This window comes from Canis lupus, chromosome 38 (assembly GCF_011100685.1).
Source record: "Canis lupus familiaris isolate Mischka breed German Shepherd chromosome 38, alternate assembly UU_Cfam_GSD_1.0, whole genome shotgun sequence".
NCBI lineage: Eukaryota > Metazoa > Chordata > Mammalia > Carnivora > Canidae > Canis > Canis lupus.
The window spans coordinates 14,187,463-14,204,974 of NC_049259.1; the positions used below are offsets into that span (position 1 = coordinate 14,187,463).

Consider the following 17,512-nt stretch of genomic DNA (forward strand, 5'->3'; position numbering starts at 1 on the left):
TACGATTGTGTAACGATATCGGTAACTATCACTAACACACGGTATGCACAGGATGCTAGGGACCGCTTTAAGTGCTTTATGTAGATTGATTCATTCAATCCTTACAATAACCCTATGAAGTGGCTTCTTAGCTGCATCTTACAAACCAGGAGACTGAGGCACAGAGAATTAAGTAACGCCCAGGCCATGCAGAGGCAGAATTAGAACCCAGGCAGTCTGGCCCCAGTGGCCATACTCTAGAGCACTTGCCCACACTAGTAGGAAGAACGCAGGCTCTGGAGTGGGGCCAGGATGAGCTCAAGCTGTGGTCTTGCCCCCCTGGAGAGTCTAAGGAAGTCACGTCACTGAGCCGATTTCCACGTCAGTAAACTGTGGGTAAAGACACCCACTTGGCCAGGACTTTGTAAAGCAAAGAGAGAATGCATGGAAACTCCTAGCACAATGTAGTTCTACTCAATGGTTACTATTATTATTATTATTATTATTATTATTATTATTATTATTTCCAAAGCATGGAGTTTGAACTTTTATAAGAAACAGTCTCTTTAATGTATGCTCTGCTCAAAATCTCCTAGAAATGAACCCCTCTCCTCCCCCTCCCCGACCTCCATTGCTGCAGGGTCAGGTTTTCAGTGGCTGAACCAGGAGTTCACTTCAGAGCCTCCTGAAATACTATTTTCACCTCAATTCTGCTCCTGGCCATCTCACTCAGTTGCCGATGAGCAGCTCCAGGCAGGAAAGAAGAGAATCTTTGCAGGGTGGCCGGGCAGAGGGCTGGCTTCATCTTCCACCTCTCCTTATTTATCAGCTATTTGGCCTTACAAATCACTCATGTCTCTGAGCCTCAGTTTTTCATCATAAAATGGAGATAATGGTTCTTGTCTAGCGAGTCACTGGGAGGAGGATGCGCGTGAAGTGTCTGGCCTGTCGGATGCACGAGGAGTGCACTATTGTCAGGGTTTTGCTTATCATCTAGAGCATGGTTTATATTTCCCCTAGAGGTGGCCTGTGATTATAAAACCACTCTGTGATTTTGTCAGGCATCTCTGATCGGACGAGGGCTCCACTGCTGTCTTTTTACCTCATCCTCTGCTCCTGTCACTACCTCTTCCCACTTCCCCACCACACAAATAAGCGTGATATACGCTTGATTTTAATAAGGCTCCACTTTAAAAAACTGTTAACGTACGCTAACTCTACTATAACCTCCACCAGGTAGGCCAAAATTGTTCCGAGGGAGGATGTAGATTTATTTCTTGATACCAACAGTGCTCAGAATTTTTTTTTTTTTTTTTTTGGAACTTCTGTTCTAGAACCATGTTCAGAACCTACCAATACATAGTTGGGAATATCCTTCAGTGGAAAACAAATCCGAGCTTCTGAAAGGTAGTGTTAATTTTCAAAAACTGCCAGAGTTCTAGTGAAGAGGAAATTGAAAAGTAATTAATTTTCCTACATGATAGCTGCTTTTAAAAGATAGATATGAAGTCCAGCTGCTTCTCATCTCTACTGCTACTACCCTCGTCCCAGTGGTTTTTGCCTCTTGCTTTTGCGGTGGCCTCCTGGCTGGTCTGGCTGTTGCCCCCTGGGCCCCTTAGAGTGTGTGTGAGAGTGAGTCCTGCTAAGATATTGGGCAGATCTAAATGCCCCTGTTCAAAGTCCTGGGATGGCTTCTCACCTCACTTCGCCTAGGAGCCAAAGTCCTTACTGTGTCTGGACCTGTTTCTCGCTAGCCCTCCAGCGCCCCAGCCTGACTTCACTCACTCAGGTGCCTCCCCCATACTGGCCTCCTTGCTACACCTCAAACACCTGCATCCGCTTCCTCCTAAAGCCTGTGGCTACTGTGCCCTCCTCCCACGTTCTCCTTCCTGCTCTCTTCATGCCCCTACGTGCTTCCTCGGATGTCACCCGCTTAGAGAGGCCTTCGTGGTCACCCTAACATCTCAGAGCCCCTCTTCCCAAATTTCCTACCCCCACTCTCCACTGCACACTTCCCCTCCACACCCTCGATCATTTTGCCTACTTGATCTTCCATTCCACCTCTATCTGGTTTATAGTCTCACCTCTACCGCTTAGGGACAAATTCCTGGAATGGTGCCTGGTGCGTAGTGAGTGTTCAACAAATGTTTTCCAGTGAATTTAAGAAACATTTCAAAATCAGATTCAAGTACAAGGAAATGTTGTGAAATAAGTGTGTAATTCACGGGGGTACTCTTTTGAGAAATCTCTTCATTTATTTGGGTTTGGAAATTTTGCTACATCAGTTTTAATGATGTCTAACTATTGATAAAGAAAGAAACATATATCTGCCCATTTTTTTGTTACTTATTCAAAACTAGTGCTGGTTCAGTGGATAATAACGATGTAAGTAAAAAAAAAAAAAGAAAAAAGAAAAAAAAATTACGTAAGAGATTCATGAAACTGATATTCTTAGGTAACCCGTAAACTCTCTCTGTTTGCAGAAAACCCAGGCTCATTACTTTATTTTTTGACTCATTGCTTTATAATCTCACCCCCTAAATTCAAGTTCTCAGCTGAATATAAGAAGGGACTTAAATTGTAATGTGGGCCATATGTGTTACTGGTAGCCAGGAAGTAGGAAAGGGTGTTGGAAGTGTGGTTTTCAAGTATGTATGTGTTGGTGTCGAGTCAGAGTAGACTTGGAAAGGAAGATCAATTAAGAAAATCAGAAGATCCGGCCCCAGAGGGCTTATAGTCTTATTGGGGAGGCTCCTTCCTCCCATAGCAGGAAACAAGTGGAATTACCAAAATCCATCATACTCGGCTGTGTGGTCCAGCCTCAACGACTGACGTAACTTGAGGTCTTGACTTAGTTTCCCTTCAAATGCTGTCATCAAATGTCGTACTACACACATCTCCCTCTTGCCTGTACTGATGCGACTTTTGTGCAGTTGACTCTTTTTCTCTGCTCTGTGATTTATCTGTGATGGTCTTATGAATGCTATTGAGCTGTGACATCTGAGAGACTTGTTGTTCACACAAAGGACTCCTTCATCCCTCAAACCTGTGGAAATGCATTTACTGGTTTATGCGTATGTGCAGTCAGCATAAAGGCCCATCTGTAGAGAATGAAAAAAAAAAATGGAAGGAAACAATAGAGAATTATAAGGTGTTTTCATCACAGAGGAAAGGCTTTCCTCTGTGTGTGTGTGTGTGTGCGCGCGCTTAGCTTGAAGACATATCTGGTGACATTTCCATAAAGGTCATTAAAGATCTATATATGCCATTCTTTATCATAATTGCACACGGATATGTGTAATACAGGAACTCTGTACTCTAAAGAGAAAGTCTTAATATAGTGACATAATAAGGTAGATATCTGAGCTCCAGAGAGACTGTATTTTTATGGGTGTCTTTCTTTTGAAGCTGATATGTACTCCATGGGAGTCTACTATGCAGGCCCTCTCGAAGCTCTCGTGAGATATACATTACTGTGGCCTCTTAGAGGGATGCGATTTCAAAGGAGCCAGGGCAATTACAAGCCAGGGCGATGGGAGAAGCAAGATAAGTATTGGGTCTGTTAAGCCACTTCTGAAGGATAATCAGGCAGTGTGCTGGTTTGTTAAGCACCCCTAAAGTGACCCAGTGTTGTTCACGGAGGCTGCATTCAGCAGGAACAGAGGGGTACATTTACGCCTCAGAGGGAAGAAAAGCCATTTCACCTACTTCTCATTCTCCGTAAAGCCCCCTACTTTCTGATACCTGAAAATTCCTTTCTTGCTTTTTCTCTCTTATTTTCTTTCCACAGTGAAATATATTAAACAGAAAGGGTAAAATACAGTAGAGGGTTGTTTACACTGATCATTTTTTCCATCCTCCTTGAGATATACATATATATGATATATATATGCGTGCACATATACATACAACACACACACACACACACGCATACATAATCTCTATGATGTGTGTGCATAAAATTCCAAGAAAGAGTTTTTGTCGATCACTATAAAAGATGGATCGTTCAAGCTTATTTGTCACTTGATTGTGTGAGTCTTTCTAATGATGTCTGTAAGTCAACAAGCATTTACCAGGAAGGAACTGTGCAGATTCAGTGGAAAAGACTTTGTGAAAGAATAAGAAAGAGCCAGAACGTTCTTTGCTTGGAAGGACTTCATGGTCAGGACATTTAGAACATACTCAGCCCACTGTAACCTATGAATACCTATTGTTATAGTTTGAATTGTGTTCTCTCGAGAAAAGATATGTTAAGGTCCTATTCCCCAGTACCTCAGGATATGACCTTTTCTGGAAATAGAGTCATTTATTGTAGATAAAATCAGAAGGAAGACCCCTAATCCTGTATGATCTGTGTCCTTATAAGAAGATGACCGTGTGAAGACAGAGGCAGAGACTGCAGTTAGGTAGCTTCCAACCAATGCATGCCAGAGATGGCCAGCAAAACACCAGATGCTGGGAGAGGCGAGGAAGGATCCCCCTCTGGAGGCTTCCCAGGAAGCATGACCCAGCCAACACCTTGATTTCTGACTTCTTGCCCCCAGAATGACGAGAGAGTACATTTCTGCCTTTAAGCCACCCAGTTTGTGGTGCTTCGCTCAGGCAGCCCCTGGGAGTCTAACACACTTTCTGAGAAAACTCTAAGTTCAAGGTTGTGGTGCTTAGGACAGATAAAGGAGCCCCACAGAGAAAGGAAGAAGCCATTTATGTGTTCTCTTTTGTAATGAGCCAGCACATTGCTGTGATCTGGACTGTGTTCTCACACTGCACAGTACTCTTGCCCCAGCCTTTCAGATGGTACTAGTTACCTTTTCACCCTGTTGATTGTTATCTCCTTGCTCCAGGTGAAACCCTAGTTCAGTGACCTCACTGTGCCCTTGTGAACACAGGGCTTTACATCGTTGTTGAGAGTCTGAGTTCTCTTACTAGAGCGTGGACTCTTTTAGGAACAGGGGCCATCCTATTGTCCTGGACAGAAGGGCAATGCCTTGCTCACAAGTGTTTAGTATCCGTTGAACTAAACCAGAGGAAGTGAGCTATGAGATAAATTGGAACAGATGAATAAATGAGGAGTCAGACACGTAGCAGATGCCCAGGAATTATCCAACAAATGAATGAATGGCTAAACCAAAGAGCTGACCATACTAAATATTTTAGAACACGTAGGTTGGTTTCGGTTTTGGTTTTTGTCATGTGGGCAAAAGGCCCCTCCACAGTCAGTACAAGTGCTATGCTGGAGAATCACTAGTTCCTAGTTCCTCCGGTAGATAAGCCAAAAAACACCTTCACGAGTGCGCTCTGGTTGTCTGTTCACAGGAGAGAAAATGTTGATATTAGCAAGATTTCAACCCCAGAGAGTCAAATCTCTAAAATTAAATCAGTGACCATGTGTCAGCTGACTAGAGTACAGGGATTATGGAGATGTAGATAAGTCTATGTTTTCCTCTATTTTTTAGGAGTTTGCTATTCCCTTGGGAGAAATGGACATCTACACACATGGGGATTACCCCTGAGGCCACTGTGTGCAAGGAAGGGGCCGGATGCTTGACAAACACAGTATTGCTGAGGGACTGGGACAAGAAAACTGATTTCAGAGTGAAAGCAACCATTTCACTGAAAAGGCTGGGCTGAAGGATGGGAAGGCTTTTTGTTATTGTTAAGTTTGTTTCTGTTTTTAAATAAAAATTGTGAGAGTGGGGAAGGGATTCTGATAGGGATACTTGTCTGAAAGCAGAGGTGGGACATGGAATATAAGTTTCAGGGGTAGCATTTAGATTAGTTTCCTAGGAATGAGAGGTGAGTTGAGGATGATAGATTGGTGGCAAATTGTGTCTGAAATACTAAACTATGGAATCTGGAGTTTATTCACTAGACAGTAGAAGCCTCTGGAAGATTTTGACCAGATAAGGAACGTAATTATGATAATAACTCATGTTTATTGAATAGCAGCCACGTGATAAATGCTTTTCCCTACATGTGCATTATTTTATTCTCTTAACATAGAAAGTGGGTTTTATTAATGCATTTCATAAATAGGAAAATCACAGATCCAGTAAGTGATAGTTTATGTTTGCCTGATTTCAGAGCCTATGCAACTTTTTGCTACATTAATGGTTTCCAAAGGCACTTGGCAAACCCTAGGGGGTTCTTCAAAGAAACCTGAGTGACTTGTACTGTCAGTTGGTGAAGATGGGTGAGACTCCTAGCCTCAACCGGGCCTCATGCCTCACACTAGTCAAGTTCTACTTTTTTCTGCTGTATACAACATAATCACAGAGCACAGAGTGCTGATGAAAGGAACAGGGCCAACAAGGAAAGAAGGACCCAAGGATCCAGCAACAGGTTACGGTTTGGACCCTGGGTGATTTAACAGTTATCAACACCCTGGCACAGGGCACAGTTGCTGGTACAATCTGGCTGAGAAGGATAGCATATATGTTGAGCAGCAAACATGATTCGGAGAGATCCCAAAAGGCTAAAAACCCAAGGTCAGGGTCAAATAAGAAGTTCAAAATTAACAGAGATAATGTGTAATTTGCATTTGGGTTCAAAAATAAATTGCATATAGACGAGAGAGTTGGTTCTCAGAGTCGATCAGCAGCTTGTGCATCACCTAGGAATCTGTTAGATATGTAAATTCTTGGGCCCCAATCTCATCCCTATTAGACCAGAAAGGCTGGGGGGCTGGGGCTCAGCAATCTGTGTTGTATTTAATAAGCCCTCCAGATGTTTCTGACGCACACTGCAGTTAGAGAACCACACGGCTAGATAAACCAACCTTCCCTTCCCTCTTTGCCTCCCTTCGTCTCTTTCTCTTCAGTCCATGTCATTCCAGAAAGGATTTGGGATGGAAAATCTGACTTCACAGTTTCTGTCAGGACAAAGGTTTTATTTTATAAAAAGTTTACTATGACTCAGTGGTGTGATGTGGCTGCTGCCAAAAAGTAAATAGTTTGCATTAAAAATAGTGACCAGAACAAGGGAAGCCATAGCTCCTTGTTTCCACATGTGGCACATTCTGGAATACTCTCCACATTCTGTGAGGCAGCATCTGAATGTGGTGAGGACATCATTGTAAGAGAAACATCGGAAAGGGGCTTGACAAGGGTGGTGAAGCACTTCAGACCTTGTCCTGAAGGAAGCAGTTAAGAGAAGTTGCCTCCTATGATTGGGGCCTGACATAGAAAAAAGAAAGAGAATTTTCTCTCTAGTGCCAGAGAACAAAACACTTTATGGGGGAAGCCCTCTCCACCGGAATGAAGAGGGCAAGAGGTTAGTCCAGACTTTCCTACAGCGCTGTGGTCACCCAGGTAAGTATTTCAGGCTTCTTTCCCTTTGGCTACAGACTGTAGGTGATGAGGGCCTTGATGTCTACCCTACAGGGTTTTTGCGAAGACCAAAACACATGAAAATGTGCAAATATTTGAAAAAACAGAAATGATAGTATGAATATGAAGCCGTGATATGACTGTTGAGTAAGACTGATGGAGATTTTAAGTCCAAGGTAAAGAAGGATTACAACATACAAATTATTCAGAAGTGAGAGGGCCTTTCTCAAGAAGTAGTGAGTCCACTGTCTAGAGAAGTCTTCAGATGGAGACACAGATCTGAATGAATGAACTGCATGGGTTGGAGCAGATGGCCTTCTAGAGCCTCTCTAACACTGATGCTTCCTGAGAGTGAAGTTAAGGAATATGGGGTCAGGCACCTCTGAGAAGAGAGTGCTCAGGGCCAGCAGAGTAAATGCTTAATTCGGCATTTGCTAATCACTCTGTGCCTGTAACCACAAACATTTAAATGCATTTAAATGTTAAGTACATTAAAAACATTAAATGCATTTAAAACCAACAACCAGTTAACCCAGTGTCGTGTTTTGTTTTTTTGTTTTTTTTTTCTCTACAGCTTTATTGTTAAATTTACCTTTGCAATAGAAATCTGGTTGAAATGGCCCCCTGGTTTTCCTGTAGGTCCGTTGATGCCTGAATATGCCAAGTAAAATAGAATTCCTAATACTTCCTTATACCTCTTTGCAGTGCTCATAGGAGAGGAATCGGTATCACCCTCGGTGTCTAAGGCAAATCCTGAGTTGATTTACAACATTATTCCTTCAAGACTAAGATTTCCTCTGGCTATAATTTTGCATCTAGTTTTCTGTTTCTTTCTTTCTTTCTTTCTTTCTTTCTTTCTTTCTTTCTTTCTTTCTTTCTTTCTTTCTTTCTTTCTTTCTTTCTTTTTTTTTTTTTTTGGCCCCAACTATTGGGTAACATCAGTGACTTTTGCCTAGATCCACTCCTGATTGGCTGCTTTCCAGTGGCAGAGAGATGAATGGATCCTTTTGTGTAGGGAGTTTTGTAATTCAGTGAAGAGTTTAGAGCCTTGCCAAAGGCGGTATGTGGGTATTTTGCACGTATTATAGATAATGTGTGTATATCAATAATGTAATGAAGGTAACATTCATACCGCTGTGGGTGGTAGCTAAGCGAGAGGCAGCTAAATTTCATTTTCAGTATGTTAGAAGCTCTCCTTTCTAATTCAATCAGAAACAGTTGTTGGTCTGTTATTTAAAGAAAAAAGTCAAAGCAGAGGATTATAGAAACAGGAGTGAATGAGTGAGAGAGGGAAATAAGTATTTTAACTTAAAACATATATGTGTATAAATATGCGTTTATATACACAAAGACACACACACATGCGCACAAACACATACACAATTTACATGCTGAGTGTTTTATAAAAGGCCAAGGATTTTTCTTTGACTGTGGCTCTGCCTATTGCCAATCCATGCTGTATTTTTGGCATGAAACATATCCATTATGCACCATCTACAATTTCTAGTTTTTCATTTCTTTGAAGAACAAAGAAGTTTCAGGACAAATTATTGAGCAACCTGTGTGCAGGATCTTTCTAAGGTTGTTTTTTGTTTGTTTTGACATTTTATTTATTTATTTATTTATTATTTATTTATTTAGCAAGTGGAGGGAAGAGCATAGGAAGAGGGAGAGAAAGGGAGAGGGAGAGACTCCCATGCAGACTCCACGCTGAGCATAGAGCCTGACATGGGGCTCGATCTCCGGATCCTGAGATCATGACCTGAGCTGAAATCAAGAGTTGTACGCTTAACCAACTGAGCCAGCCAGGCACCCCAGGATCCTTCTAGGTTTCTATCATATTATTCCTTTTGTTATTTCTTCTATAGCTGTTTCTCTAACATCTAAAATTAGGAAAAGATTTCGTTGTGGCAAAATATATGTAAGTGTAGCCCGTTAACCCTTTTTAAAGCATTGGATTCAGTGGTGTTAAGGACATTCACAATGTCATACAACCACTAGCACTCATTATTTCCAGAAATTTCCCATCACCCCAAACAGAAATTCTGCACCCATTAAATAGTAACTTGCCATTTTCCCTACCTCCCACCCCTGGTAACTTCTATTCTACTTTCTCCCTCTATGAATTTGCCTACTCTAGGTGCCTCATGGAAGTGAAATCCTGTAATGTTTGTCCCTTTGTGTCTGGCTTATTTCACTTAGCATAATATCTTCAGGATTCATCCATGTTGTTATATGTGTCAGAATTTCATTCGTTTTTATGGCCAAATAATAGTCTGTTGTGGGTATATAGTACATTTTATTTATAGTGTTTATATATATACTGATGAACACTTAAGGTGTTTTTACTTTTCAGCTATTGTAATGTTGCTATGAACATTGGGGCACAAATATCTCTTGAGTCCCTGCTTTCAGTTCCTTTGGTTATATACCTAGGAATGGAATCGCTGAATCAAATGGTAATTCTATGTATACCTTTTTGAGGAAGTACCAAACTGTTTTAAAAAAAATGTTTTTTTTTAAGCAGCTTGTCTGTATTGAAGACTTTCCAAAGCATTCAACTTGATTTTCACAGAAGCAACAGTTCTCTTTACTTTTGGGCCTGCATTTCATCATTTCTAGATTATTTGATTCCCCTGGATATCAAGTCCAACTATCATACACAGGTTTAGAAACATATACAATGGATACTTGCTAAGCATACAATTCAACTGGTAAGACCAGAAGTTCTCAGAACATACTAGAGAGTTGCTTTCCAGCAATGAACCCCAGCATAAGCCAATATATATTACAGAACAAATGGGGAATCATGGTTAATCTGGCTGTTAAATGAAACCCAGGTATGAGAGCTTCCAGTGTTCAACTAAACTATCTTTGTCATGATACAATGTATAGAGGAATTTAGTGGTGACTTTGGCTCTAGAAAAAATATAACAGCTGGATACTCAAAACTGTTCCCATCCAATACACTCGTTGGGAGACTGAAGAAAGATGACGGCAAAGGCTGAAATGGAGTGGGAAGTTGACTGATCTAATCATTTTTGTGTAAACTCTTGACTTCGGGAAAGTCCTAATCAATAATAGCAGTGGGTTGATTTTCTTCCCTTCCAGTTTAATTTTGTGTGGATAATGAATGGAAGATAAACTGGGAATAGGGAGGTTGTGCCTATTCTTAAAAAGAAGATACCTTTCAAGTTAAGATTTCAGACTCTGAGATATGATTAGAAGGCTTTCTAGCCAGTTCTGAAACACCACCACGAAGCTGTAGGAGGAGTACTTTAATATAGCATCATTCATCCTAGTTAGTGACCCAAGTGATTAAAGGTTTGGGAAATTGCCCCTCTAAATATGGGCTAACGGAACAGGGTTTATTTAGCTTAGAGAGAGAGAGCAGGCATGCTGAGGGGGACTTAATAATAGTCTCCAAGCGTATGAGGGATAGTCTATGAGTGATGGAAGGCAGCTGTTTCCTGTTTCCACTAAGGACTTGGTAAGAAAGGAGTTCAATTGCAACAAGTGAGTTTAAGAAGTCCTTGGCCATAAAGTCTGAGGCAGCAAACCCACAAGACCAAAGCCACCACACTGTTTCAGAATTGTTCAGCTAGAACTGGCTGTCATTCTTGGGTGGTTTCAATTGGCTTGTTCTTGAACTTGCGAAAAGACACAGAGGACCTATCAGTCATGTGAGAATGTGAAGTTGTCCACTGTCAGAACCTACTGGTGTTTTGGGACCAAAGAAGCACTTATTAGAAAATGAGATTTAAGAGAGAAACTTTCAGAATCTTTTTGCTCCCTTTCAATCTGCTTTTAAAGCAAGACCATCTAGATTTACCCATTTGTTCTGAAGAATGTCCATAGATTTGTTGGTATGTGTGTTTTCTGCCCATTTGGTCAATATGTCATTTAAAAAAAATTCTGTGTCTTCAGGGATTTGTATCAGAGATAGATGTCTTAGATAAGATGTGTTATGTATCAATTTATATATGTACAAAATATGTATTAATACAACAATGAAAGCAATGTTTTGTTCTAGATGTTGTGTCTAAGTGTTAAGGATATAAAGATGAATAAGACATACACTGTACTGGTTAGGAGTGAAGCCAATATAAAAGCATCATGAAATAATGCATCATTATAGGAGGTCCACCGAGGGGAGGAAATTTAAAATTAAAAAAATGAGTTCTGGATTTGCTACTAATTTTTAAGCAGTAAAGCAGATGGAAATGCCTGAAAACGTCTCACATATTGTATTATCATGGTTATCCTAGGTTAGGTTAATTATACCCATTATTATGAATTGGATCCGTGGTATCTTATTTGCCCAACTGGAAGTGTTTTCAAGGAAAGGTTTGATTTACAGAGGTTTGGACTGCTGTTAAGCTGTGTCTTAAAAGTTATAGGTTTATGGGATGCCTGGGTGGCTCAGTGGTTGAGCATCTGCCTTCAGCCCAGGGCATGATCCAGGAATCCTGGGATTGAGTCCCACATTGGGCTCTTTGCACGGAGCCTGCTTCTCCCTCTGCCTCTGTCTCTGCCTCTCTCTCTGTGTCTCTCATGAATAAATAAATAACATCTCAAAAAAATTTAAAAAATAAAGTTATAGGTTTATGTCAGCATTAACTATGTTTAATCGACTTGTTCTATTTCCATCTGGTACCAACATTTATTTTTATCTTATTAAAAAACCTTTGCTTCTGTCACTGAATGTTTTTTGTCATCTGGAAGAAGGTAGGGATGAATTATGATTCAAATCTGACTCCTGTAACTCTCTGGCCTTCAAAATCCAGCACTGAAGTGGGAAAATTAGAGGATTGCTTTGAATCCTCTCTCCATACGTGTTCACCATGAGGCACTGCGTGAGTTACTGAACCTCCCTGAGTCTCAGTTTCCTTAATCTACTTTATAGGAATGTTTTGAGGATTAAATTAAATGAAATAATGTGTGCCAAACCCAGAGCCCAGCATGCCCAGCCCTCGGGCCATGTTTACTTGCTTCCCTTAATTCACAAAGAACATCTCTTGCCTGTGGTGGAATCATGATTGCCTCTAGATTGTCTCCAGTTAGTGGAGTTTGTTAAACCTCGAGGGTAAGACTATAGAGTAGGTTTTGTCTAAAATTCGCTGAGAGCCCCCCAAAGGTCCACTGGAGGAATCTCTTTCTAAACTGACATAATCCAGAAAAAAGCCGACCATGATGCCAGATGTTTTAGGAAGCATTTGTTGCTAAATTACCTGAAACAAATCATGTACACACATGGAAGAAAAGTGCATTTTAAAATCAGCAGGAAAGCTGTGCATTTTTGTTTTGCGAGGTTTAAAGGAGAGCACATAAATCTTCAAGATATTCAGATAGTCATTTCATAGACACTGATTAAAGTGAGTGCCATGCTTGGGAATGGCATCAAATCGAAGACAAGATCACTGCCCCAGGGAAGCTTCCGAACTTGTTGGAGAGACCAACCCATATGTATGACATGAGAACGGAATAGTTAGACTCGACATCAGGAAGAGCAGTACAAGCCCCTCAGTACGGAGGGAAGGCAAGATACGGGTTTGGTAGGGATTCGATAGAGCTCAGGAGACTTGAGATCTTGGCTTGACCGGTTCATAAAACAGTATCATTTAAAGACACTCAGAATTTTTAAAAACTACCTAAAGCATGCACTTCCTATAGAAACCCAAGAACATACTACAGTTGGTCTTTATATATTTGAAATAAATGAATCCTTCTAAAGTCTCAGTGTTCAGGCTGATTTGCTTTCAGACTCTCACTACACACTGTGCCAGACTGCTCCTGCCCAAATTCATTCTTCGTCTGTGGGATATGGAATATCTTCATAAATCATAACAAGTCACATTGAGAGTAAAAATCTCAGCTAGAGACTTACCTCAAAAGCTGAGGCGTGCCACATGTATTAATGTTGGTGGATTTAGGAACCCGGGTTAGGACCTTTTTCTCTTTATTAGAAGGAGATTTATAACCCAGGGCCTTCAGAGGGTGAGAATGGGTCCTCTGAACTGGCCTACTCCTCCTGTCCCTCCCCAGCTCCCAGCTCTCCAGATTTGAAAAAGTGGAGAAGCAGAACAACAAAACCATTAACTTAATAGCATAGAATTTATGGCTGAAATCTTACAAAGCTTATGTCAGCAAAGTAAAATAATTACTGTCACTTTCTCTTAGACACTTGGCTTTATGGTTCCTGTCACCTTTATCATAACACACAGCTGACTTAGTAGCTCTATTTTTCATGGCAGATGGCCTGGTGTTATGCTTTTATGCACACAGCCATGCTGTTAGATGACAATAACATGGGTATACCAGAGTGGAGCTAGGTTTAGATAATGAATTGGAATACTGTTAATGGTTTTGGGTTAGTCATCCTGACCGGATGCCAAGTGAGCTTGTTCCCTTTCTCCTTCCTTCCCCAGATTCTCAAATCCAAAGATTTAACGTCTCCAACCCAGCGCTACATTGACAGCAAAGTCGTCAAGACGAGAGCAGAAGGCGAATGGCTTTCCTTTGACGTGACCGACGCCGTCCATGAATGGCTCCACCATAAAGGTTACAGCCGCCCTCTGTCCTCGTCCCTAGATGCTCAGTGACCCCGCGTTATTGTAAGTTGATTGCAGATTTAAGGGTATTGTCACACATCCAAATGACCTCCTTGACTTACTGTTTTCCAGACAGAAACCTGGGATTTAAAATAAGTTTACACTGTCCCTGCTGCACCTTTGTACCATCTAATAATTACATCATTCCCAATAAAAGTGAAGAGCTAGAAGCAAGATTTGCAGGTAACTGAAACTTGGTCTTACGAGGTCGGGGAGGGAAGGGCCTGTATTGATAATCTCATGGGGGATGAAGTCCATTTGCATGTGAGAATGGGATTGTTTGGTGAGGCCTGAGGAGTTTTCATTGTTTGGCTAAATATATGGTTGAGAAAGATATATGAAGGCAGAAAGAATTGGACCAAGCCTCTGTATGCTGCTACATGCCAAGTGATGACTTGGCAGTACTAGCTGACTGATTCATCAACTTTCCAAACTATTAGTCAGTTAAGCCTTTTATTCTTCATTTAAGCAAGTTTCCAGCTATGCTAATATAGAAGAAGATAGCATGCACTCAAGGAGATCCATTGATAATGTCCCAAGTGCAATGTCAAGAGGCCTACAACCATATTTCCCCTCACACCACAGCCTCTTTACCTCACCTTACATGTATCAGAACACTCCACCATTTCTAATTGGTGCCCAGTATTTCCAGTGGTCTCCTTATCAGACTTTTAGAATAGTCTATAAAGACATACAGAGGCTTTAGTTTTTCCCTATTCTTGCTTACCTGTTGGTGATGAGCCGAAGGTCAAGGAGAATGAAGAGATACCAAGGGTTGGAGTCACTTCCCTTATTAGATAACCGGTTTGGATGATGAGAGATAAGAGGGAAGTCTGCTGTGTGCTCGTGCCTCCTTGACCCCACACCACCACGTCAGGAGCTTATTTCCCCTGCCTCAGCTACCACCACCCGGGACCTCCATCCACTTGCAGAAGGCTACAGTGGCCCTTGCTCATGGAAAAATTCTCCCGGAGGTCTAGAGATTTATTTCAGTCTCTAACCTAGCCACGATTCTCTAGAGTGTGGAGATTAAATGCTTAAACTGGCAGTCTCTGGAGCATGCTTTGGAGAGCTCGAGTTTCTAAATCTCAGATGGAATCAGGAAAGTGTTGAGGATGCCATAAAATAAATGAAAAAGCCCTTTCTTCACAGCTTCCCCAAATAGCATTAGGTAAGGATGACTTCTCTTTCACTTGAACCTAATTCACTGCAATTTAGTGTAGGTCTCGGGCTGTGTTCATTAGGAAAGTCTTTGAGTGTAGTAGTCTGAGGAGGAGAGTGAACCGGGGGGGCGGGGGTGGGGGGGACAAGGCATGTTCTTCCGCTGTGCCTTCAGTCGTTGGGGGGATGAACACAGCCTCAACTGAGCGTTGACGAAAATAAACTACCCAGTTTGCCCTTGGACTCTGGTCAAAGGCTTCTCCTGTAGTGACCTTCATTAGCAACAAGGCCTGCCTTGGACACCAAACGGCCTCCTGACAAGAGCCTCAGTGAGAAGTGTTCATTGTCACCTGCAATTGTCTCATTGTGGCAGATCTATTTCTGTGGGGAATGACTGTAGCCAGCTGATGATGCTGTTGTGAGGTCATCGCGGCTATTTGTGACAATATGCAAAGGAAAAAGGAATGGCTGGTTATATTTGATGAAGGTAAAGCTAAATGTTTGTTACCCAAATGCATTTTTTCAAGGTATTGATGGCACCTCCACATATACCAGTGGTGATCAGAAAACTATAAAGTCCACTAGGAAAAAAAACAGTGGGAAGACCCCACATCTCCTGCTAATGTTGTTGCCCTCCTACAGACTTGAGTCACAACAGTCCAACCGGCGGAAGAAGCGTGCTTTGGATGCAGCCTATTGTTTTAGGTAAAGGAAATAAAAATAAAACAAAGTAATTACGTCTGTTAACTCTTACACTGCCTTTGTCTTTTCTTACAAATTCACCTAAACTCCACTCATTGCTTAAGACCCGGTATAGTACAGGATAGCCACCATACCTCCTCATGTCATTCTTCCCGGAGGCTTTAAACAGTTTTTCTATGTTGTATTCTGCAACCTTTTGCAATGAACCAAGTCTGAAGTCAGAAAATTAGTCCGCTGAATTTTTTTCCCAAATCCCCCTGAAGCACTTTGGGGCTGAAGAAGAAAATGAGCTTCTTGCTCCCCAGAGCAAATATAAGCTTACTTGAGGGGTAAGATGGTGGATCCTTAATTGGAAAGACTCAATGTCCACATGAAGCCCTCACCCCCCATGGTAGGCCCATGGCCATACCTTTTTTCATGGAGATGAGAGAAATAGAAGAAGAATACTATTTATTGTGTCGTTATCTACAGAGTATGAGAGAAGCGAAGGCAACACAAATTTATTTCCCACTCCTATAAGAGCTCATGGTGGGGAGAGTGTGAATGTTCTCCTGTGGTTTCTTATCAGGGCTCGTAAGAGGAAGGTTATTTCTTTATTTTGAGAGCTATGGGGCAGTGAGGGGTTCTCACTGATAAAGCACTCAAAGAATTCATGAGTAAAATGGCTTTTTTTGCTCGCCAGGGTTAATGTTGCACTAAGCAAGCCTCCATGTTTCTTGATCTCTGGCTCATTCTTGGGTCAAGGGACAGGAGATGAAATAAAGGATTCATTCTCAAAGGAAAATGAGGATGGTTCTTTGAAAATAGCTGTTGTACTTCACCCATTTTATATTTGGAAGGGCAGTCGAGGCTGATTGGCAAAACTGCCCAGTGTTGGCTGAAAACGAAGATGGGTCTCTTCAGACGCCTCTCTGCTTGTATCTAGTCATTCAAGGGAAAGATTTGACTTTCAAGGTCACAACCAAGAGACTCGGGGCATAGAATTCATAAGGGAAGGTAGTCCAGCAGGTCACCATGACACTCCATCATGAAAGTCATTTGAGATGACTGTAAAGCCATTTGGTCCTGGCCCATGATATTTGCTTGTTGGATGCTGTTTGAATGAGTGAATGAGTCATTTTTTCTGGCTTGGAATGAAGGGTAGGGGGAAATCAGCTATAAAATCTCCCCTGCTCTTTCTTCTAACAGAAATGTGCAGGATAATTGCTGTCTACGTCCACTTTACATTGATTTCAAGAGGGATCTTGGGTGGAAATGGATACATGAACCTAAAGGGTACAATGCCAACTTCTGTGCTGGAGCATGCCCATATTTGTGGAGTTCAGACACTCAGCACAGTAGGGTAAGTATTTTGCTCCATCTTTTCTATTTGGGGTTGCTAATGTGTACCTGCTGGTAATATGTCCAGTGAATTCCAGTCAGCTGGGTGCCTGTTCATCATCACACATGAATGGGTATTGGATAAATCCTTGTTTTGGATGAGGAGGAATGTAGGGTGTAGGTGAAATCACGAGTAACGCTGATCAGTTTGAAGAGTAGGTTTTGCCTTCCCAATTAAGTTGTAAGCAACCAGAGGACAGTGTTGTTTAATTTTTTCCCTTATTTTATATTCACAATAGCTGTAAGCAGTTGGTAGCTATGAAAAAAATCTTTTGGAATCAATCACTTGGTGTTGTGTACAGCTGGGGTGTGAAGGGACCCAGGTCCCCATCTAAAAAAAGGATCTGTCAT

General features: G+C 41.6%; 1 protein-coding gene across 3 annotated transcripts in view; it reads left to right on the forward strand.

Moving 5' to 3' along the window:
* Positions 1 to 17,512, forward strand: part of TGFB2 (transforming growth factor beta 2) — an 80,094-nt gene that overhangs the window by 58,542 nt on the left and 4,040 nt on the right. For 2 of the 3 annotated variants that reach the window (XM_038586161.1, XM_038586162.1), the window contains 4 exons: positions 13,736 to 13,868; positions 13,991 to 14,101; positions 15,607 to 15,784; positions 16,970 to 17,123. In XM_038586161.1, the coding sequence (XP_038442089.1) occupies positions 13,736 to 13,868; positions 13,991 to 14,101; positions 15,607 to 15,784; positions 16,970 to 17,123 (576 nt within the window). The remainder of the gene's footprint in view (positions 1 to 13,735; positions 13,869 to 13,990; positions 14,102 to 15,606; positions 15,785 to 16,969; positions 17,124 to 17,512) is intronic. The other variant, XM_038586163.1, reaches the window with a different exon arrangement.